This window comes from Pteropus vampyrus, unplaced genomic scaffold (assembly GCF_000151845.1).
Source record: "Pteropus vampyrus isolate Shadow unplaced genomic scaffold, Pvam_2.0 Scaffold47, whole genome shotgun sequence".
NCBI lineage: Eukaryota > Metazoa > Chordata > Mammalia > Chiroptera > Pteropodidae > Pteropus > Pteropus vampyrus.
In genome coordinates, this window is record NW_011888828.1 from 1586971 (window position 1) to 1610711 (window position 23741).

At 40.8% G+C, this 23741-nt stretch overlaps 1 protein-coding gene across 1 annotated transcript; it reads left to right on the forward strand.

Annotated features, from left to right (window-relative positions):
* Positions 1-791: 791 nt before the first annotated feature.
* Positions 792-9002, forward strand: SFRP2 (secreted frizzled related protein 2). The gene is made up of 3 exons (XM_011359357.1): positions 792-1549; positions 3901-3981; positions 7846-9002. The coding sequence occupies exons 1-3, from the start codon at positions 1051-1053 to the stop codon at positions 8148-8150; spliced, it is 885 nt and encodes a 294-aa protein (XP_011357659.1). The 5' UTR covers positions 792-1050; the 3' UTR covers positions 8151-9002.
* The last annotated feature ends 14739 nt before the right edge of the window (positions 9003-23741 follow it).

The window sequence follows — 23741 nt, forward strand, 5'->3', positions numbered from 1 at the left end:
GGCCTGCGATGCCTTCGAGCTTTGAGTCATCCCATTCATTTAAGGAAGGAGGGCAGGTCTCCTCCCCAACCGAGAAATGGTGGCAGCCGTGTGTGATTCAGAAGGAATCTGTATAGGCCTCTCTGACCTCAACAAAATTTAACGACCCCGTTTTATTTTATTTTCCATGTCAAAGTTTTGCTCCTATGACTTTGTAGATTATTCTCTTTTTAAAAGGGCAAGGGGAGCACACCGTACGGGATAAGCCAGGTGGGTAACTGGCTGTAGATTCGAGAGGAAACCAACCTCGCGGAGGCGGCCTGGGGCTGGCAGGTCCTGGGCGCAAGCCGAAGGCACAAAGATTCGCGTAACCGCGGACTTGTGCCCTAGGATGAAATTCCGCCGCGCAGCCGGGGGCCAGAGTAGAAACTTCAGGATGGGGGTCAAACAAACCCTGGCCCGAGCCCGGCGGGGGGCGCTGAGCGTTCCCCCTGGGACCTGGTGTCCCCCGATCTCCCGAAGCCCGCGCCCCACACGCTCACTGTTGGGGCGCAGCTGCCAGGCTTGTCTATTTGTTTGTTGTTTAAAGCAATCCTAGAGCGCGCGCTCAGCAGCATCTGAAGAGGATTGGCGGGGGAGGGGGGGGGCAGAATTTCCTCCCAGGGAGCGCGTGAGGGGCATTCTCAACGGAAAACCAGACCGAGAGAGCGGTGACCAGCCCTCCTCAGATTACTCTCCACTGGCTCCTCCCTTGCTCCCCCCACCTCCAGATTTGCATAAAAAAGGCCAAGAAAACTCTGGCTGGGCCCCAGCAGCCGTTCACTCTGCTCCCCCGGGTAGGATCCCCTGGAGCTGTGCGCGGGCTTGCAGCACGAAGCCGAGCCGAGAGCGCGCAGTCCGGCCCGCGTCCGGCCTCTCGGCTCTTCTGCCGCCCCGCCCCGCCCCCCGTTTTCCAGGCCCCCGAGCCGCGCCAAGCGAGCGAGCGGGCCCGGGACGAGCTCGGGCCCCAGCCGCCTCGCGCTTCCCCGGCTCCGCTCCCTCTGCCCCACCCCCGGGGGTCGCGCGCCCACGATGCCGCAGGGTCCCGGCTCGCTGCTGCTGCTGGTTCTCGCCTCGCACTGCTGCTTGGGCTCGGCGCGCGGGCTCTTCTTCGGCCAGCCCGACTTCTCCTACAAACGCAGCAATTGCAAGCCCATCCCGGCCAACCTGCAGCTGTGCCACGGCATAGAGTACCAGAACATGCGGCTGCCCAACCTGCTGGGCCACGAGACCATGAAGGAGGTGCTGGAGCAGGCGGGCGCCTGGATCCCGCTGGTCATGAAGCAGTGCCACCCGGACACCAAGAAGTTCCTGTGCTCCCTCTTCGCCCCGGTCTGCCTCGATGACCTGGACGAAACCATCCAGCCATGCCACTCGCTCTGCGTGCAGGTGAAGGACCGCTGCGCTCCGGTCATGTCCGCCTTCGGCTTCCCCTGGCCCGACATGCTCGAGTGCGACCGTTTCCCCCAAGATAACGACCTCTGCATCCCCCTCGCTAGCAGCGACCACCTCCTGCCGGCCACGGAGGAAGGTAAAACTTTCCCCTTATTCCCCCCCGCCCCACCTCCGTTAAAGCTTTCTGCGGGGAGTGGGGGAGGATTCGAAGGCCTCTGCCCCACGTCTCGATGGTTCCCCGCCTGAGATGCTAGTCTCGGGCGGGGGCAGACGCTCTCCTCGCCCTCCTGTGTCGAGACAAATTTGAGACCCTCCCCCCCACCTCGACACACACACCCAAGCCTCTTAATTCCTTTCCCAGTTATACCAGTTGCTCTTTCTTAGGGACAGCTTTTTAAAAGAAAGAAACTGGACTGAAAGACATCTTTTCCTTATAGATACGCAATTATTTTTAAAGATGCTAGCAGAGGGGTCGAAATTCTGAGCGTCAGAAGTGGTCTTGGGCGGAGGAGATTGTGGTGAGCGCCTGGTCAGAGGCTTCTCGCTCAGCCTCATGCAGCACGCTCTGAGCGCTGGGCAGGATTGTAGGCACAGCAACAATCCTATACAGACAGGATAGCCAAAATCCACAAAACAGATATTCTTTTAAGGTATTTTTTGTTCTTTGCCGATTTGAGTTTGAGAAATAAAAGCAGGACTGGCTCTGAACGTGTTGAAAATTGAGCTCTGATTGTAACTGCCCAGGTGTCTAAGCAAGGGGTCATAAAGGGAATCTCCAGGAATCATCTTCTATCACAGTTCAGCTTTTATCTTGGGAGTGGTTTTAATTAACTGGAAAAAAAATCATGCAAAAGAGAGTTTCCCAGGTTTTTAGAAAACGAGGGGTGGGGGGAGTTCCTGTGCAAGAACCATCAAAGCGATGAAAACCTCATGGGCTCTTGATATTCCTTCTGAAAAGAAAACACATACAGTGTCTGAGCTGATTTAGGTCCTCCTGGAATAGATAGAAAGGGGGCTAAACTCTAACCCCTTCCAGGGCTCAAGCAGCTCCCTTTCAATCTCTGTTTTCCTACATCCATCGTTAAAGAAAACGCAATGTTGCTTAGCAATCTTTTCTGGCAGGCACCATGAGTGCGTAATCATCTTATTGGCTAGATTTCTAATTTATTGCAAATGTTTGGCATATTTCAAACATTTGTCCAACATACACCACAGACCAACCAATACAGGTTAGGAACATTTTATATACATTCCTAGAGCTCCTAATTGGAAATGTTTTATTTTGTTTGAGTGAGAAGAGTTAAGGACAGTTTTATGTGTGTTGCTTTTGTTGTTATTTCTTTCCACTATCAGCACCATTATATACTACCTTTCTCCCGAAACCATTTTCTTCCTTCAAAATAAAAGTGTATGGTCTTCGAAATATGCTCTGCCATTTTTCTGATTGGATAACTCTTCTATTGAGTTACATAAAGTTTTTTTCTGTGAAAATTCAATTTCATATTAATGAAAATCAAATTTCACCTGAATTTTAAAGACAGCATTAGCACATTATAAATGGGAGAAAGGGAGTATGTTTTCTTTTTTCCCTTTTCCCAAGAAATCAGACTCTTTTAGAAGAGTCTTAGTGTAGACCCTGATCATTGTGCAGGTGTGTATGTTCCTAGGTTTGGTCAGACCCCAGAGACTGTTTGCTTCAACTTTGATTAGCTTCAGGAAAAGCTTCAGGGTGTGTGTTTGTTTGTTTGTTTGTTTGTGGTTGGTTTGAAATGGCCAGAGAGGGGCAAGAAGAACCTCCATTGAGGACAGAAACAACAGTGAAATAAATAAATGCTGGTTAACTCAAGCATGAACTTGGCAGAAAGCACAAAGTGACAGAACCAATTAGAGCAGGCGGTTGTACTTACTGGGGTGTATTTCCAGGGTGGGAAGAGCCCTTCCGTGACCCTTACACCACTGGCCACCTCTCCCTGTCCAAACTCAAAAATACCTTGAAATGAGAACTCGGCTAAAGAGCCTAGGAGAAACCGGCTAAACTGGTGCCTTGCAGCTGAGGAAGAATCTTTTGGGCATAGTTTGTGGCCATTTTTCAAAACTTCTCAAGAGTCTTTTGGTCCTTTCTCATAGAGGCTTTGAGAACAAACAGCTTTTTCAGAGACTGAGTTTGTCCTAGGGGTCAAGGAGGAAGAGCTAAAAAGCTGTGACCCATCCAGTTAACTGTGGCTACCACCTGCACGCTCTGCCTCCAATGCCCTTTCTCTTTGGGATACACCCTTTATTAAACAACATATGCGCATTTTTAGCCCATCAAAAAATGGCAGGCATGAGAGACTTCCATAGGAATGAGTGATCCTTTTATAAAGGAGGCAGAAGCTGGGGTCTTGTAGGACAATTGCTAGTCTTGACTGGGTAGGCCCCTTTGAGCTGTTTACAAGTGCTACCTGCTGTTCCCTTTTAAGCAAACTTACTAATTTTTAACCTTTCCAGCTCCAAAGGTATGTGAAGCCTGCAAAAATAAAAATGAGGATGACAACGACATAATGGAAACTCTTTGTAAAAATGATTTTGGTAAGTAATACACCACCAACAACAAAAGATTTCTCATTCGGAAGTTTTATTTACCACTCAAATTTAAAGGTGCAAATCATTAAGATGTTTCTAGATAAAGGCTGGATAAAATACCATCGCCTTTCCTCCTCCTCGAAATCATCTAACTTGCTCTATCCTAGTTTCCTCCCTATATAACTATCTTGTATTGAGTTGTATTTTTTTAGGTGAGATTCATAGTTCTGTTAGGCAATAATCAAATAATGGGAATTATTTAAATTAGGAATTTTTCAATGGCACATTTTTCATTTCACTTTGGCTTTTTCTTGCCAACAAGCCTAATCTTGGGCCATGTTCTCTGACGTTTGACATATGCACCAGGATGGGAACATGTAAATATCAGCCCCCAGCAAAACACACACAAGGCATGAAGTTGGCCACAAATAAAAAAGGGCCAAACAGAAATATCCTTACTTTAGTCATAACCCATAATGCTTTACTCTTCTGTGTTCCGCCATGAGTGAATGTATCCAAGGCACTGGTTAACAATTGGGGGGTGAGTGGTCCTTAAATTTAAAAAGAAGAAATAAAGCTTAGGGATTTATTTTGGTAAGATACATGAAAGATGCTCTGATGACATGGTGCTGGGGGACCCAAGTTCCACAGAGTGTAAGTCACTACCCTTAAAAGGATATTATAAAAGAGGGTTAGGACTGCACAGACCTCCATCAGCACCTTATCTATTATCCTCAGGCCCCTGAGGTGAGAGGAGGAGTCCAACTAGACACAGGGATAAATGCTAAATTCAGAGTTGGCAATGGCCAAGAACTTTGCCCAGACTCCTGAGGCATTCTGGATTTCATTACATTCCCAAAACAGGCACCTTCTGATGTGTTTAAGTGGTTGGTACTCCTTAGAAGCATTTATTCAGGCAGAAGGCTGAACTTGTAAACAGATATGGTCCCTGCTCTATCAAACAATAGTGGACTGTAATAGATCTGTATTAATATGTCTACATCCTCAACAAAGTCCTTGAGACTGAGAAATCACTCCCGCTCCCACTACTGAGGAATGGCCTCCCAGGCCTGGTCAGGTCCTGGACACTCCAGGAACAATCCCATCACAGCTCCTTACAACCCCACGTCTCTTCCAGGAAATGTCCTGGATTTAACCTTCGCTGGTCCCGGAACAGCCAGAGCCATGGCTTTAGGAAAAACTTCCCACTGCCAAGGAAGGGAAAAGAAAGAAGGCAACTCCGAGTCCTGGGCAATCCCTCCCCTCAGCCAAAGCCACCAATGGGATGATAGGGTTTCATATGTCTAGATTCAAATGTATACAACTCTCCGAGTAGCTGAAGGCCAGGCATGTTGCCAGCAGCAATCCCAAACCTCTAGGGCCTTACCAAAACACCCTTCTTAGCTTCCATGCTACAAGATTTGATCAAGGGCAAGATAGGAAAATATAATTTTAATACATTTTATATTAAAATGTATATAAAATATCATTCTCTTCTGATGGCTTATGTCCTTTGCACTAGATTAAATACAGATCTCTCTCCTGACTTCCATGAAAAAGTTGGTTATATCTTGGGGCTCCATAACAGTTGATTTAGGGGACACACGCACACATGTATTAACTGCTGGCTTTGTGGCTTATCTTACAGAAGACTGTCCTAAGGATGCTCTGTCAAGACCTGTGCCAAAAAGTGTGTGCATGTGTGTGTGTGTGTGTGTGTGTGTGTGTGTGTGAGAGAGAGAGAGAGAGAGAGAGTGTGTGCTATTCCTTCTTTAGAGGCGAAAGCCTTTCAAAACTACATAGAAGTCATTACATTTAAGTATCACACACACAGATTCCTCACAAGCTTTGTTTTCTATTTCCCCCCATTGATTTTTGTCCCAAAAGGGATAATGAACCTGAATTGTGGGAAGTACATTATAGACTCCTTGTTTATGAGCAGTAATCCATAGTGCCTCTGTACTTTGGTGGAGTAATAGAAGGGTAGAAGGAACAAGGGTAGAAGTCTGATTTACTTAACATCGCAATCTCTCCCCACTGCCCTCCTAAGTACAAGGCACACATTTCAGTGGTGAAGATAGAAAGGCCCGAACTATACGCAACCTATGCTGAATCGGAGAGCATCATCCCCTCTGCCTCCTACCACATCCTGCATCCACATCCTCCAGGGCAGAAAAGTTACTTTGGGGCTTCGATTCCCTGTATTTGGTCCCAGCTGAAAATCTAGGCAGGAAATGCCTGATGTTTTTCCATGGTATACTTTTGCAAAGTTGGTTATTTTAAAGCTAGAAAAATATGACTCATAAATCTTCCCTCTGGTTAAAAGTGATGATTTTTCTGATGTTTGGAGTTCAAAAATGTTTGAACTGACCAGGCAAAATTTCACACATGCTCTATCTTTGCTATAGGCGAGGCTCACAGGCAACATAGGATCACTTGTCTCATGTATCATCCCCACCCCCACCCCTTATGCAGAGGCTTCAGGAACATGTGACATTTCCAGGTGTCTTATTCCATGAGTCAAGTCTCAGAAACCCTGAGAACTCAATACTATATATAGTTTAAATGAATATCAGACAAAATAATGATAGGCCAAGTCACAGCATCCTTGATTTACCTCGTTGAGCATCAGTCATTTCCCAGGTGAATGAAAAAGCCATGCTTAGTCAAACTCCCTTTCTAAGAAAGAAAGAAACCCCCAAAGCAGTTACACACACAAAAAAAGCTCTTCCTCTACTCCGTCAAAGACAGGAAGTTACCACTAGCACATGATCCATACAAAACGATTGTCAGTAGCACCAAGGGTCTTGGGACACATTACAGTTGGGTGAGTTAATGCTCAAACCGGGACAAGAAATTGGAAGTTGCCTTATGAGACCACAATGGTGTTAGAGGAGGAGGTGTGGGGATCAGTGTTCTCAGAACCAGATTCATTCAGGGCATAGCCTACCTCAGTGACCTCGTGTAAGTCACTACATGTTACTGGATCTCAGATTCTTCATGTATCAACAAGATATTTTAACTGGATGGTTTCTTCCAACTTTAAAGTTCTATCCTTTCCCTGCCTTCATGGATTCTTGAAATGTAATTCCAGCATATATGTTTGTAGGGTTTTCTTTCCCAAAGCATACTGTTTATGACTATAAAATGTGTCTTTTATGTAAACCACTTACTTTTGGTCTTAGCATTCTAATGAGTCTAATATCCATTTTGGAAACAGTACATATATGATCTGTAAACGCCCTGGCCTTGGACAGGCAAATGATAGCATATGAGGATGAGGTCTTCAGAAAAACACTTTTACAGCTAAACATGTGCTCTTAAAAAGAGTCTTGGATATTTTTCTCCTAGTTACTTTAGCAAATCAAATGCAGCTGTAAGATCAATTCTTCCCTGTAGTCTGTTCTTTAGAAAACAATGATTGTGTGATATAATTTCCTTACAGGTTTGTCCAAAAACCTCTCCAACGTAATAAATTGAGTTTAAAGTTCACGGCCACAGAAGGATCACGTTTCACCTAAGAGTCAGGCATTTCTTTTCATGCTGACATTTCCAATAGGGGAAATCGTGTGTTGAGAGTACAGACCACATGCGACCAACATGCAAACTCAGAGCAAGGAAGGAAAGTTGAGTGCCGCGAAGGGGGTTTTGAAAGGATGGCTAATTGGAAACGAAGTGACTGGCAAACCCTTTGAGGCTTTAGGAATGGAGCCACCTGCTGCCCCCAGCCCTTAATAGTCTCACTGGCTCTAAGAAACCCTTCTTCCGTCCCCCCAAGCCAGGTCACACCTGTATGGGGGGAGGGAGGCTCCCGATCTATACAGTCCTCCATTATAACGGGTGTGATTCCATCTCCTCTTGTCTTGGTAGCACTGAAAATAAAAGTGAAGGAGATAACCTACATCAACAGAGATACCAAAATCATCCTGGAGACCAAGAGCAAGACCATTTACAAGCTGAACGGTGTGTCCGAAAGGGACCTGAAGAAGTCAGTGCTGTGGCTCAAAGACAGCTTGCAGTGCACCTGCGAGGAGATGAATGACATCAATGCGCCCTATCTGGTCATGGGACAGAAACTGGGCGGGGAGCTGGTGATCACCTCAGTGAAGCGGTGGCAGAAGGGGCAGAGAGAGTTCAAGCGCATCTCACGCAGCATCCGTAAGCTGCAGTGCTAGTTCCGGCGGCCCAGGTCGCCCCGACAGGCCGGCTCCAGGGCTCGGCTCACCATTTCCGCTCCGAGGCCTCCACTCTCGTGTCCCAAGCACAGTCCCAGCAGCTCCGGCCCCATCCTGGAGCAGCGTCCCCTGCCTTTTGCACATTTGCACCCCCAGCATTTCCTGAGTTATAAGGCCTTAGGAGGCCTCAGGAATGGATAGCTGTTTTCCACATAAAGGAAAAAACCCTAAGTCTTGTAGAAATAATCAAACTAATAAATCATGCATATTTTCGAGAAGTTTTAAAATAGCTCACTTTAAAGCTAGTTTTGAATAGGTACAACTGTGACTTGGGTCTGATTTTTTCCTGTTTGGTTTGGGTCACCTAATTTTCACTTTATGCTGATGTTGCCAGAACATACAAATAGCTTTGTTTTTGTAAGAGGCCCAGACTGTTGCAGGTCACAAACCCAGCTGAGATAAAGCTCAGCATCTCTCAGCTCCAGCCTGAGACTCGGGGCCTGCGTCTTATAACAGTTCACTTGTCATTTTACACCCTTGTCGGGAACTTACGACTGTAGCATGTATTGCATTTCCAGGTAGAGTACTTCCATTTATAAAAAGCACATTAACCATCATAGCATGATTCCTTCAAATAAAGGGCACCACAAATTTTATAAGTGACCTGAATACTTTAAGCTTTGTTTAAAACATTTTTTACTTAATTTTGCAAATTAAACCATTGTAGCTCACCTGTAAGATACATAGTAGTTGACCTTAAAAAGTTGTAAAAATATTGCTTTAACCCACACTGTAAATATTTCAGATAAACATTATATTCTTGTATATAAACTTTACATCCTGTTTTACCTACTCCTTGTCTTCTGTCTTGTCTTCTTAATAGAAAGAATTGGGAAGGGAGGTGTACAAGAGTGACCACCTCTTTCTTCCTAGGCCCAGTCTTTCCACCGTTTGAAGTGTCTGTTCCTTTGACTCAGAAAGTGTCTCCCCTCTATACCACCCGGCTCCCCATACCTCCCATCTCACAGGTTTCTACTCTGCGGACCTTGAGGGAGGCAGAGATTTGCAGACTGCAAAGGACTTACCTGCTCTGCAGTTTGGTTGCAGCTATGTAGCAACTCTAAACCCAAGATTCATGAGCTCTACAGTTGTCTTTTTCAAGAGATTTTTATAATGACAGAATAACCATTGCAGAAGTGTTAGTTCCTCCCCCCATGTAAACTAACCCTCAGATAAAGAGCCATGATTTGAAGAGTACCCATTGGAAGGCAGGGAGGGGGTAGTGAAAAACCAACATTAGGAGAAGGGGACCTGCATCCATAAAATGTCCATCCAAATGCTTCATGATTTCGAGACCTCCGGAGAAATTCTATTAAACACATGAGAAAACAGGCTCAGAGGACTTGGGCAGCATTGCTCATAAGAGGCAGAGCCCAAGCTGACACTAGGCCGTTCAAACAACAAATTCCATCTTCTATCCAACCTAGGAGTGGATTATAGAAAAATGGTGATGCTCATCTATTAAATATTTATTGAGCATCTGCTATGTGGCTGGCCCTATTCTAAGTGCTGGGGATAAATACATTAGTCCTTGTTCTTATGGAGCTAACTTGAAGGAAGAAAATGAATACAATTATGTATTTATAACTGGTAAATTCTATGAAGTATAAGTACAGGCGATGTGAGAGCAAGGGTCTCCAGCAAATTTGAAATGTTTAGTGGCTTCCGTGTGAAGCCTTTATCTGATGGCATTTTATCAATTTACTTTAGAAGTCACCGGAACATATATCCATGACCTCTCTCTAGCACTTCAAGTTTCTCTGGCGCTGCAAGTCAGTACCTCTGACTGCCTGGGCTACACAATCTCGGCAGTCCCTTTCATGTTCTTCTGGGTTGCCCCTTGACTCTGCGTCCCATCTGAATCCACAGACTCAAGACACAACCCTCTTCCTACAAGGCACCCAGGGAATAGACTAGAAGTGGGCACTCATGGATCAAGGTCAACTCTCATTCTCAACATTTGAAACAGGAAACTACGGACGCTGGAAAAGGCAAAAAAGGAAAAAGAAAAAGAGAAAATAAAAGACAAAAGAAAGGAAATAGTAAACCAAGGATTTAGGGATTTGAAGAAAGAAATAAGTACAATGAATCAAAAACTAATGAAAGGAAACAATTTGGAAGAAACTGACCTATGTGAATGTTCCCTTTCCAATCAAGCCAAAAGCCACTTGCCCATATAACAGGATGCGAAACCTTCAGCTCTGGAGAGCAAGTTATGCCAGACACAGCCTCCTTCAGTCATGTTTTAAGGAGTTAGCAGCTCAGGCATCACTCCAATGTCTGCCTCCTGCCATATGTGCCTCCCCATGGACTTTCCAATTCAATCTTTGACGAGATTATGAGCCAATGAGACGTGCTTGGGCAAAGCAGTTAGGTTTTTGTTTAATTTTTCATTTCATTTTACTGTTTTGTTTTGCAAAACAAAACAAAACAGTATATAGCTGTTTTGTTTTGTTTAGTATATAGTTCAAACATATATAGCTCATTTATTCTTGAAATAGTCATGAATTTATTCTTAATTGTGTTTGCAACTATCAGATTTCTTTTGGAGGCAGATGAAAACCTGAATATCATCCATTTTTTGGAAAAATAAAGCAAGTAATCAGAAGACATTGGATTTCTGAGTTTCCTACAATGATTCATGACCTGTTAATAAACTGCTAAAATTCCCCAAATAGAGGATCAACCCAAACAGAAAAGTTAAAAGATATGAAAACTATATATCTACTATACATGTAATGCTCTTTCTTTCCTAAATAACTTGAGAAATGAGTTGTTGTACAAGAACAAATCTATAAAGGTTTTTTGGTGGTATTTCCTAAGTGCACAAAGGACAAAGACTGTGTGCACAAATCAGTATACTGAATTTATAGGGTTAAAAAGGATCCATTTTCTATAATGGCGACCTCCATTCCTCATTGTCTATTCTCTCGTCAAATGATTTTTTGCCTTTTGACTCTTGTTTGCTATTAGGTTTTCAATGTTCTTGATGAAGGTAGGGGATTACCTTGAAAAGCAAATCCAGCCATAAATAGGTACCCCTTGTGCATTTATTGTATCTAGATTACAAAACAATGCGATTTTTGCCTATGAAACATAGTAACTCAGTAAAAATGTACTGACCATTGAGTTATTTATTCAAGAATCTGTACTGAGTGCTTCCACATATGCCAGACACTGTTCTAAGTGGCAGATGCACAGTGGTCGTGCCCTCCTTCAGCTTATACTGTAGCATCAGGAATTGTGGTAGGTGCTGGAGATACAGAGGTGAATCCTGCCCAAAAGGAACTTGGGTAGCAAATGGAACGTTTGGTTAAGGTTGAGCTTAGGATCAGGGTAGAGGTGCTTACAAGGAGAGAACTTTCAATGAGTTGTACCAGAATACCTTCTGTTAGGACAAAGCCTTAGAAATTAAGTATTTATCATCAGTTTTACCTATTGGCTAATTGACAAAGGTATTGTGCAATTACTACACTGAAGGTATTATTATAGAATCACGAATAAACCTACCATAAGGCCCATTGTTTTTATAATCAATAAAATTCCAAAATTCTCAAATTATAAAAAAGAATTCCCATTTAGCTCAGAAACAAATAGCAATTCAACATAATATGAATTGCAAATATTTTATAAATATTTGTAAAAGCATTTCGCAATTGCCCAGAGAGTAATGCAGATAGGTAGATTCTATAAAAAAAAAAAAAAAAAAAAAAAAAAAAATTCAATTAGTAAAGATAGCAGGTAATACAGATAGTGTTAGAAGAACAAATCAAATAATTTAAATGCCACAAGATGCCCGGTTCGGAGTAATAATAGTCTTTAATTTAGCAATCCAAATGCTCTGTTACATTATGAAATGAGCAGAGCACCAGAACTTATTGGCAGTAACTGGGCTCTCTCAGTAGAAATACACCTAAAAACCTATACACTTACTTATGCATGCATGTATTCCCATGTCCACCCACATACAAATGTAGCTCTGGTAGAAAACCTTCTAAAACTGTATAATTTAAAGGATATCAAAATATATCACTTAGCAGACTAGAAACTGCAGTACAAGTGGCAAGCATCGTGGTGTAAAAATTCAGAGAGACTTAGGCAAGTCTATACTTTCTGCAAGCCTGAGACTACTCATCTATAGATAATTAAGAACTATTATTCTACAAGCCTAAGCTCAATACATCCTGTCCATCCTCTATTTTGAAGTATAATTCTCAGAGCTCATTTCTGTGTGAGGCGATACCCATGGCAGGAAGGAACACCAGTCGCAGCCAGCCCTAGTCCTGCCCCTACCCACACATCCCTCTGCCCCACCAGCATCCCATGTTCTTCAGGTTCTTGAACACATCCGGTTGCTCACAGTGAGGTGGCCAATCAGGGCCTGCCTGATTTAGGCAGATAGGAAGAAGAAATGGAACCATCAATACTATCTACTCCTCCCTTCTTCCAAAGAGATTTTTCCACCCCCAGAAGGGGACTCAGGCAACTCCACAGTGCCCTTCCTTCATCAGGCTTCTCTAACAGGATCAGGCTGCCAGTCTATAGCAGCTGAGGGTCAATTCGATTACTCAACAATTTCTTACACTGAACACCTACTGTGTATCAGCTGTGTGCTTAGTGCTGAGATCCCACAATGATCAACACACAATGGCTACAGTCTAATGTGACATATACACATGTGGCAGACAAGAGTAACTGAGAACCAGATTTCTCCAGACCTTCATGTACACTGTCTTCCTGGGCTCCATTTGTTCTTATGAGTACGAAGAAATTCACATTAAAATAATACTAGAAATCAAAATCTCTAGGCCCAGAAAATTTCACTGGAAATTTTACACAATCTCTTCAAGAAAACAGAAGAAGAAGGGATGCTTCCCAACTCATTTTATGAGGCTAGTGTTGCCCTAATGCCAAAACCAGACAAAAAATAGCACAAAAAAGAAAATGTAGACCAATATCTCTCATGAACTTAGATATAAAGATCTTCAACAAATATTAAAATATCAAATATAACAATGTATAAAAAGCATAATACACTGCAACCACACTGGATTCATTTAAGGTAAGCAAGGCTATTTTAATATTCAAAAAATGAATCAATATAATCTACCTATCGAATAGGTTAAAGAAGAAAAATCATATGATCATGTCAATTAATGCAAAAAAAAAGCATTTGACCAAAAAAAGCACAACCCATACAAGGAAAAAAATGATAAACTGAACCTCTTAAAAATGTAAAACTTTTGCTATCTAAACATATACCACCAAATCATCATGTTGTACACTTTAAATTCCTTACTATTTTGTCAATCATTATAACTCAATAAAACCGGGGAGTGAAGAAGACAGTGTTAAGAGAATGAAAAGACAAATTATAGATTAAAGAAAATACTTGCAAAGCACATATTTGACAAAGGGCTTGTATCTAGAATATACAAAGAACTCCCAAAACTCAACAGTTAAAAGTAATGCACTTAGAACATGGGTAAAAGAAATGAACAGACATTCAGTGGAAAAGGATGTGTATATGGCCTTGATGGGGGTCTGCCAGGGATATGGGAGGAAGGAATGGTGGCCAGGCCTCAGATGCTTGGCATCCGGGTCCTATGGGACAAAGGAGACTTTCTTGTAGGCTTAATTCTATGATGAGCAAACATTGTGTTTAGGGTGTCAATAAAACAAAGCAGGAGTCCAAAAAAAAAAAAAAAAACCAGAAAAAAAAAAGAGGAAAAACATCTGATTTTGGATTCTTTTAAAAAGCATCAAAACAGTTATCACAAGAGAAAACCAGGTCATTGTACACTTTCCTATACATAATAAAATAAGTTAGAGTTTTCTTGGTTTTCAGGGTGAAAATATGGAGGTGGTGTGGGAGGTCATAATAATCTGGTTAGTGTTTCGGACTTCTAAGAAGCTAACTCAACACTCAGTTGCTGCTGAAATCGAAAGAAGAGAGGTTCTGAGTGTTGTGTGTCCCCCACAGCATTTCTGGCCTAACTCCACTAAACTCGTGTCCTACAGAAGATTAGAATGTATGTACTGGCCTATGATGTGAGGCTAGAAAAAAGAAAAATTAAACTAAAAACCACCTAAACCAGTAAAGTTGCTTTTTGCCCAGCAAAGTCAGGCCACAAGCATGAACTATTTTTGATGACATGAGAAAATCAAGCAAATGTGGGAAGGGTGTGCAGAGGGACAAAGTGGAGAAACTGACAACACAACAATAATCTTTAGAGACTTCAATACCTCACTTTCAATAATGGGTAGGACAAATGGGCAGAAAATCAACAAGGAAATAGAAAACTTGAACAATACTATAAGCCAGCTAGACCTAACAGACATCTATCTATGGAACATTCCACCAAACAGCAGAATACACATATTTCTCAAATTATTATATAAATGGGCCATAGATGGCCCCTGTACATGTTGTTTACTTTTTCACAGCAAGTTGGCAGCATTAGCTCAAAGCCAAACACAAATTCTTACATATCCAATTGCTTTAAATATATCCCAAATAAGCATATTTTTCACCATTTAGAGCCTGACTGCTCTGCATACGCTGCAAAACTGCACCCAGTATCTGCTAGCCACAGATAAGATAAACCTTGTAGTCGTCAAAGACCCAAACCGCTGCTGCCCTTCGGAGCTCTGACTCAGAGCCCCCACCTTGCTGCTGAGTGACATCACCTAGGCACATAAGCCCTTCCTCATCCTCCTCTTCCCTGAGAGTTCCCTGGTCCTCTTCCCCTTTTGGATGCTGCCCTCTGTCCTTGGAAGGCCCCACTGTGATGGACATCCTCTCTCATCCACTCCTGTCCCAATACCACCAAATAAGCTGCTTGTGCAAAACTACCATCGCATGCTCCTGTCTTCCCTTGATCAGCCCCCAAATCTTTGAACTCATCACACTAGTGCACATGGAACATTCTTCAGAACAGACCATGTGTTAGGCCATGTAATAAGCCTCAATACATTTAAAAGGACCAACGTCCTGCAAAGTATGTTCTCCAACCACAATGGAATGAAATTAGAAATAAATAACAGAAGAAAATTTGGGGAATTCATGAACATATGAAAATTAAACAACACATTCCTAAATATGTTTAAAATTTAGGTGAATAAAAATGAAAACAAAAACTCAATATACACTTAAGTATGGAATGCAGCTAAAGAAATGCTCAGGGAAAATAGCTATAAATGCTTCCATTGAAAAAGAAGAAAGATCTCAAAATAACAACCTAAACTTCTACCTCAAAAATACAAATAAAGAAGAGCAAACTAAGCCCAAAGCAGGCAGAAGCAAGAAAATTATATGGAGTACAGCAACAACAAATAAAATTGAGAATAGAAAAACAAAAGAGAAAATAAATGAAAATAAAAGTTGATCGTTTAAAGAATATTGGCAAAAATGTAGCTAGAATGATCAAAATAAAAAGTGAGAGGACCCAAATTACTAAAATCAGGAATGAAGAAGGGATATTACTACCAACCCCGAAGAAGTAAAAAGGCTTACAAGGGAATACTGTGAACGATTTTACGCCAACAAATTGGATAACCTACACAAAACTGACAAATTCTAAGAAAGACACAAAATACCAAAATTGACCTAAGAGCAAATAGAAAATCTAAATAGACCTATAATAAGTAAAGAGATTAAATTATTAATTTAAAAAAAAAAAAAGTTTCCCAAAAAGAAAAGCTCAGGCCAAGATGGTAAATTGTAACACAGATTTAAGGAAGAGCCATTCACAAACTCATCCAAGAAATAGAAGAGGGGGAACACTTCTCATCTCATACTATGAGGCCAATATTATCTTAATACCACAACCAGAAAAAGAAATCCCAAGAAAAGACAACGGGTCCAAATTCCTTATGAATGTATATGCAAAAAGCCTCAATAATCCAGTATATGCAAAAAGCCTCAATAATCCAGCGGCATATTAAAAGGATTATGTATCATGACCAAGTGGGGCTCATCCCAGGAATGCTAGTTTGGTTTAACATATGAAAATGAATCAATGTAATATACTATATTAATAGAATAAAGAACAAAGTATAAAGAACAAAAACCACATGATCGTATCAATAGATGCAGAAAAGCACTTGACAAAGTCCAACACACTTTCAGGATAAAAGCACTCAATAAACTAGAAATAAAAGGGAACTTCCTCAACCTGATAAAGCCATCTACATAAACTCCATAGTTAACATCTTAATAGTGAAAAACTAAATGCTTTCCCTTTAAGATCAGGAAAAAATAAGTAATTTTCAATCTCTCCACTCTTATCCAACATATTACTGGAAGTTCTAGCCAGCCCAAAAAGGCAAGAAAGAAGGAAGGGAATGAGGGAGGGAAGAAAAGAAGAAAAAAAGGATGGGAGAGGGGAAGGAGGGAAGGAGAGAAGAAGGGAAGGAGAGAAGAAGGGAGGGAGGAGAGAAAGAGAGACAGAGAGATGGGGAGAGAAGAAGGAAGGAAGGATGTATGGAAGGATGGACAGACGGATGAGCGGATGGAAGGAAGAAAGAATCCAAATCAGTAAAGAAGAAGTAAAACTACTACCTCCATTCACAGATGATGTGATCTTGTATATAAAAAATACTAAAGAATCCATTAAAAATCTATTAGAAATAATAAATGAGTTCCGCAAGGCTACAGGACATAAGGTCAACAAACACAAATTGATTGTGTTTCTATACTCTAGCATTGAACAATCTAAAAATGAAGTTAAAAAAACAATTTCACTTACCATAGCATTAAAAAAAAATTAAAAACTTAGGTATGGAATAAATTTAACAAATGAAGTACAAGTTTATATACTGAAAATTGAAAAACATTATTGAAAGAAATTAAAGAACTAAGTAAATGAAAAGACATGTCACGTTCATGAATCAGAAGACTTAATATTATTAATATGGAAATACTCCCTCAATTGGTCTACAGAGTCAAAACAGTCCTGTATCAATATTCTAGCTGCCTTTTTGCAGAAATTAACAAGACGATGCTAAAATTCTCATGATAATGCAAGGGACCAGGAATAGCTAAAACCATCTTGGAAAAGAAAAACAAAGTTGGAAGATCACACTTCTCAATTTCAAAACTTAATACAGAGCTACAGTAATCAAAACAATGTGGTGCTGGCATAAGGATAGGCATATAGAGCAAAAGAATAGAATTGAGTCCAGAAATAAACCATTAAATTTATGATCAATTAATTTTTGACAAGGGTGCCAAGACAATCATTCAATGGGAAAAAACTTTTTTCAACAAATGGTGCCAGGACAACTGGATGTCCACATGCAGAAGAATGAAGTTGGACCTGTATTTCACACAATATATAAAAATTAACTCAAAGTAGACCAAAGCTCTAAATGTAAGAACTAGAACTATAAAACTGTTAGAAGAAAGCATAGGAATAAATACCCACAATCTGGGATTAGGCAATGATTTCTTAGTTATGACACCAAAAGCATTCTGTACAAAAGAAAAAATAAATTTAAACTTTTATGCTTCAAGGCACATCATCAAAAAAATTTTTAAAAAACCCACAGAATGGGAGATAATAATTGCAAACAGATATCTAATAAAGGACTTGTATCCAGCATATATAAAGAACTCTCAACAGTAAAAAGACTAATGACCCACTTTGGAAATGAGCAAAGACTCTAGACATTTCTCCAATGAAGATATACAAAATGGCCAATAATTACATGAAAAGATGTTTGACATTATTAGTCATTAGGAAAATGCAAATCAGAATATCATATAATAACAACTATTGGTGAGAATATGAAGAAACCAGAACTCTTGTACATTGCTGGTGGGATTGTAAAATGGTATGGCTAATTTGAAAACAGTTTGGCAGTTCCTCAAAATCTTAAACATAGCGTTACCATATGACCAAGAAGGTGTACTACTAGATATATACTCAAGAGACTTGAGAACATATATCCACCAAAAAACACTTGCATATGAATTTGCATAGCAGCATTACTCATAATAGCCAAAAAGTGGAAACAACCCAAAAGTCCATCAATTGATGAGTAGATAGACAAAATGTGGTATAACTATATAACAAAATTTTATTTGGCCATAAAAAGAAATGATGTACTGATAAATGCTACAACATGGATGAACCTTGAAAACATTATGCTAAGTGAAAGAAACCAGACACAAAGGCCACATATTGCATGATTTCATTGATATGAAACATCCAGAAAATCTATATAGACAGAAAGTAGATTACTGGTTGCTAGGAGATGGAGAGAGGAGGAAAGAGGTAGTGAGTACTAATAAATATGAGTTTTCTTTTTGAGGTGATGAAAATGTTCTGGAATTAAATAGTGGTGACGGTTGCATTGTTTCGTGAATATACTAAAAACCACTGAATTATACACTTTTAAAAGGGTGAATTGCATGGTATGTGAATTATATCTCAAGTCTGTCATTGAAATAAAACAGTCAGATGTCTCAAGGCTTAAGGTTACACAATGAGTCTGTTATAACAGAGACTCGTAAGCAAACGTGTTTGATTCTAAATCCTATTGTCTTAACTATCAACCAAATACTTCTACCTCCTTCTTCCCTCACATTACAGACTTTCAGGACAATGTTATTTACTCCTATGGAGTTCACCAGTGTCAAACACCAAGTCTCTATCGCTGTCCCTAACTTTTCTCCTGAGCTTTGGTTAGTCTCTGTGAACCACTCTGCCTACGTGACCTAGAGATGCCTCAAAATCAACATGCATTAAACCAAATTCGACTTCACCTTCTACAACTTTATCTTCCTTTTATGAATAGCTGTGATTGGTAGTTAGTTATTCCTCATTGGCTGGTATCCTTTCCATTTCTCGGGTCATTTAGAAAGCAAAGATAATTAACACCCCAAGTCCAGCAAATAATCAAGTTTTTTATGCTCAGGTTACCATCTCTGACCATTTTCTTTGGTGATTCTTCACCCAGGTGACAATAATACCAAGAGATTTTTCATTCTCATTCCACTACTATTAAGGCCTTAAATATATACTTAGAATATGGACACAAAAGCAACAAAGGGGGAAAAATAGAGAACCTCTCCAAAAGACGCTAGTGAGCCAGTAACAGAGGGAGGCCCTGACTCAAGTCTTGCCACGAACTGACACCACACATGCGCAACAGGATAAACCTTCCTTCGCGTTGTTCACTTAAAGTCATCCCCAACACTATGACCACTTTGACAGATATACGCAAGATCTGGAAAATCTTAAACTAGTGGTGTCTAACTAGTAGTGTCTAACTGGCTGTGTCCCTAAATTATTCACTAACTATCACGTCCAGGGCAGCTTCTAAAACGTTCCTTCATTGAAAACCCAGTAAAATGTGTTTACTATAAAACTTAAACATACATAAGTAATCTTATGCCAAGACATTAATGTTTTAAAATAGTCATAATTCGACACCCCCAGCACAAAATTTTTATTTATAACCATTTAGTCACTTAGACTAATGAAAATCCTAGTCAAAGAAAAGGTGCAATTAACAAGAAATAATCAAAAACACTGGTATTCCATTTGTCTGATCATCTGAAATAATGTAAATGTGTTTTATTTCCATGTGTGCACTCATCCAAATATTATATGATGTGCTAGGATTACTACACTTATAGAATAAATTAGAAAAGCAACCATTTCTCCAGCACTCACGCAAGCCACATATTTTTAGAATTATGTGGCTAAATACCAAAACTTATGTTCCTCTGATACAAGGATAAGAGAGATAACAGGTAGAATGAAACAGACTCAGGCCTCACTCTTGACACCGCTTTCTTTCCCCCAGCCACGTCTCAGCAGCTCTAAGTGATGGCAAAAGTATGTCCCCGGCCCGAAAGACAGTGCCGAATTATAAAACAAGAAGTAGCATATGCACATTCCGGGCTGCATGGAAAAATGTTAAGGGCACAATTTAGGCCTCTCATTTTAGGTCCACAAAGATGTGCAGAGTTCTTTACAGTCCTGTTCTTGGTAGAATGGGAAAGTCCGTGGCCACAGGGACAAGAGCCCCCACTCCTTCCTGGAGAAGTTCTGCAGACAATGGGCCAAGGAAAACGGCCTGTCCTCACTCTCTCTTCACAAGGCAGTGAGAAGCCCAAGGCAGAAGCACAATGACCTAGAGATGTGACCACACCTCTGATTTAATTTGGGTCCAGGCCAAGCATTGTGCTAGATGCAGTGGTAGAATAAAGACGATTAGAATTGGGTCTCTGCTCTCCAAGTGTGTGCAATTGGTGGCTGACAGAAACACATGTGCCAGCACCTTGAACACAGAGCAGTCTGGAATAGAGGTAAATGCAAACAGCTGTGAGAGTGAAAGGTTGAAAGAGATGTATTCCTACTGGGGATCTGGGAAAGCCTGGTGAGGGAACAGGGTTGGTCAGGCCCTTGGATGAAGAATTAAATTAGGAAAGAAGAGGGTCTTCTCAGCACAAGGGATGGCCCAGAGTCCTTATTTGTCCTTAATTGTAAATGAGGATAATAGTACAGCTAATTCATCGGGTGGTTTTGAGGACTGAATATATGTAAAGTACCTGGCATTAGTAGGCACAATAAAAAGTTATAGCTATTGCCATGGGTAAGGCCAGAAGTACATACTAGAAGGCTTTGCACTCCAGGAAAAAATAACTGTGTCTTCTTGTTGTTGCTTCTATAACTGATCTTGTTTTAAGCCCTCAAATAGGACGAATATCTAAAGTCAAGAGGAAATAGAAATGTTAGTATTTTTCTTTCATGAGAACGTGACTTTTGAAGAACAGAGGTGTGATATGAGCTTCAGAATTAACCTGAAGTCTAGCAATTATGGTGGCAAATCCTTAGTCTTAACTAGAAATGACAAATACAGCTTCACAGCAAGACACGGTTTTTTGGAGTGAAGCAGTGGGCATCCCACACAACCCAGGGCTGAGGCAGCTGGTAGAGCAGTGGTTGCTGCTATGCAATTTTAGATAAAACAATTAACCTCTTCTAACTTAAATATATATCTTCATCTGTAAAATGTAGACAGTGATATCTGTCACTGGGGGTCATTTTGAGAATTAAATGATATCAGACACATAAAGTACTTAGCCTGGTGCCTGGCATTGTACGTGTTTGATAAGTATTAACTCTTTTTATGGTTAGGACAGTAAAGACTGGGACTGGCTGTCTAGCTTCTAACTTAGTAAAGATGAGACTTCCTAGAGGAGGCACAGGGAAAGGAAATAAGGGAGAGGGGAGGAGAAGGAGCCCCATGGAGGATTCAAATGTGGTTTTCCCGCCTGCTCGGAGAGCCTCTGCACTCAAAAAATTAGAATGACCCTAGCTGAACTTCCAGCCTTGAAAGTTTTTAAAAACTATTCTTCTTTTTCAGGATCAATTGTTCAATAGAACTATAAAGCCTGCCCTCAGAAGAGGCTCAGTCCTAAAACCTGCAGGATAATCCATGAAAAGCCAGAATGTGCCATCTCTTTATTGGGAGCAGGAAGCCCCATCCAATCTGGTGTCTGATCGCTGCTGCTTCCTCTATTCCAGAAACCCAGAGAACCTGAAAGCTGAGCTCCAGCTAACATTATTTAAATGAACTGGCTGTTACATGAACCTTAAACCACACGTCATTGGGTTGTGGGGCTGCTCTGGGCCAAGAGACATTAATTCAGAGTCCCCAGCTCACAAATGATCGTGTTCCAAACGTGCATTTGGAAAGCTGTGGTTTGAAAGGCAGAATTCACTTTCCCAAAGAGACGATGTTATAAATGGTGATTAGGGACACAATCCAGCTCACAAAACTCCATGTAACCATAATAGAGCTAAACACTGTACTTTTAGCCAAAAAAAAAAGTAGAGGTCAATAATGTTACAAATGGGATAAACAAAGTTGAGTATCTTTCATATGTCTCGAGTACTAGTTCTTAAGCCAAACCAGATTTAATTAAATGAGGATGAAAAGGTCTATCCAGTGAGGCTGAGGGGCCAGGGAAAAGTGTAGCCAGGAACCCCAGCAGTTTAGAATCAGACCAGCTTGCATGACTTCTGTCAGCGCTGAGAGGCTGGTGTCTGTACCTGAAGGCCAATCGAGCATCCAGAGGAGACTGGGAGGGGCGGTGTAGACTCAAAGGGAATCTGATTAAAAGATTAATCAGTCTTCCCCTGACCTCAAGAATCACTGAAGTGCAGAACTTTTGATGCCTCTTTCACACTGATTCTGAGATCACACAAGCTCTTGGATATTCACAATGCCAAGATGGTTTGAATTAGACATCTTCACCCCCCATTTAGACTGAATCAGCTACTCCCAGCCCTTTCCCAGAGGAAAGACCTCACCAGTTGTCTAGGCTCTCTCCTGCCACTTTACCCCACATGACCAGCCCTGCACCTGGTTGAAGACATTCGGAATCAGCCATTTTAGCTGTAATGCTAAGGATTAAATACACATTTTATTCATAACTATTAACAGAATGTAAGAAAAGAGGAAAGAAAATGAAAAAGAAAGTTACTTTAAAAAGATCATTTGTAAAGCAATAGAGTGGACTTCTGCAAGACCTAACCATTGGGTAGCACCATCAGCCCAAGGAAGTCTGGCCATCCTCAGAAGGACAATAGAGAAAGGGGGAAAATTCATGAGTGACAATCAGGTTGTGGGTAGGAAGCTACTCTGCAATAAGTAATTTAATATATCCAAGACAAGCCTGTGGAGCATGCACTCTAGATTAACTCGCATATGCGTAAATGTAATAACTAATCACCTTAAAATTACCAAAGTCTCAAAAGTTTATTCAAATTGGTTTACATCCCTTGCCCATTTTCTATTGATTTATACTCTTTTAAAATTAATTCCTAACAGTTCTGGTTTTTTTTGAGAATCGATCTTGACAACTAGATATTTGCAAATATGTTTTTTTGTCCATGGATTGCTTCTTTTTAATGGTAAATTTTTGTTGTATAGAAATTTTAAATTTTAACATTAACCGACTTATTAATCTTTTACTTCATGATCTGTTCCTTTTGAGTCTCGTTTAATATATTTTTTACTATCTTGAGATGATAAAGATATTCTTTTAAATTGTCTTATTAAAGTTTTGCTTTTGAAACCACTCATTTTGTCTTGGTATGGCATAATTTTTTTTTCAGATGGATAAGCCAACTACTCAATAGTCCATCCTTTCCTCTCTTAAAATGATTTTCTGGTGAGTGCATGTGACCATTTGGCATCTTTCCTTTCTGTTCCATGCGTCTATTTCTCTATTTCTGCACCAAATCCCATACTTAATTGTCTAGCTATTCTTGACTCCACTTTGTTTTTCAAACACCTCTAGGACATTAGTTCATTTCTTCCATTTGGTCATTACGGTCACCTCAGGGATCTAGACCAGATGACAGGAGGATGCAGAGACTACTGCTAACAGGAATACAGTTCATCTATTCCAGGATTTATGACAAAGGCAACTACCACCCATCTGATTTGGGAAATAAAGTTGCTAATTAAATAACTGTGGTTGGGTGAACTACTCCAGAAAGCAGT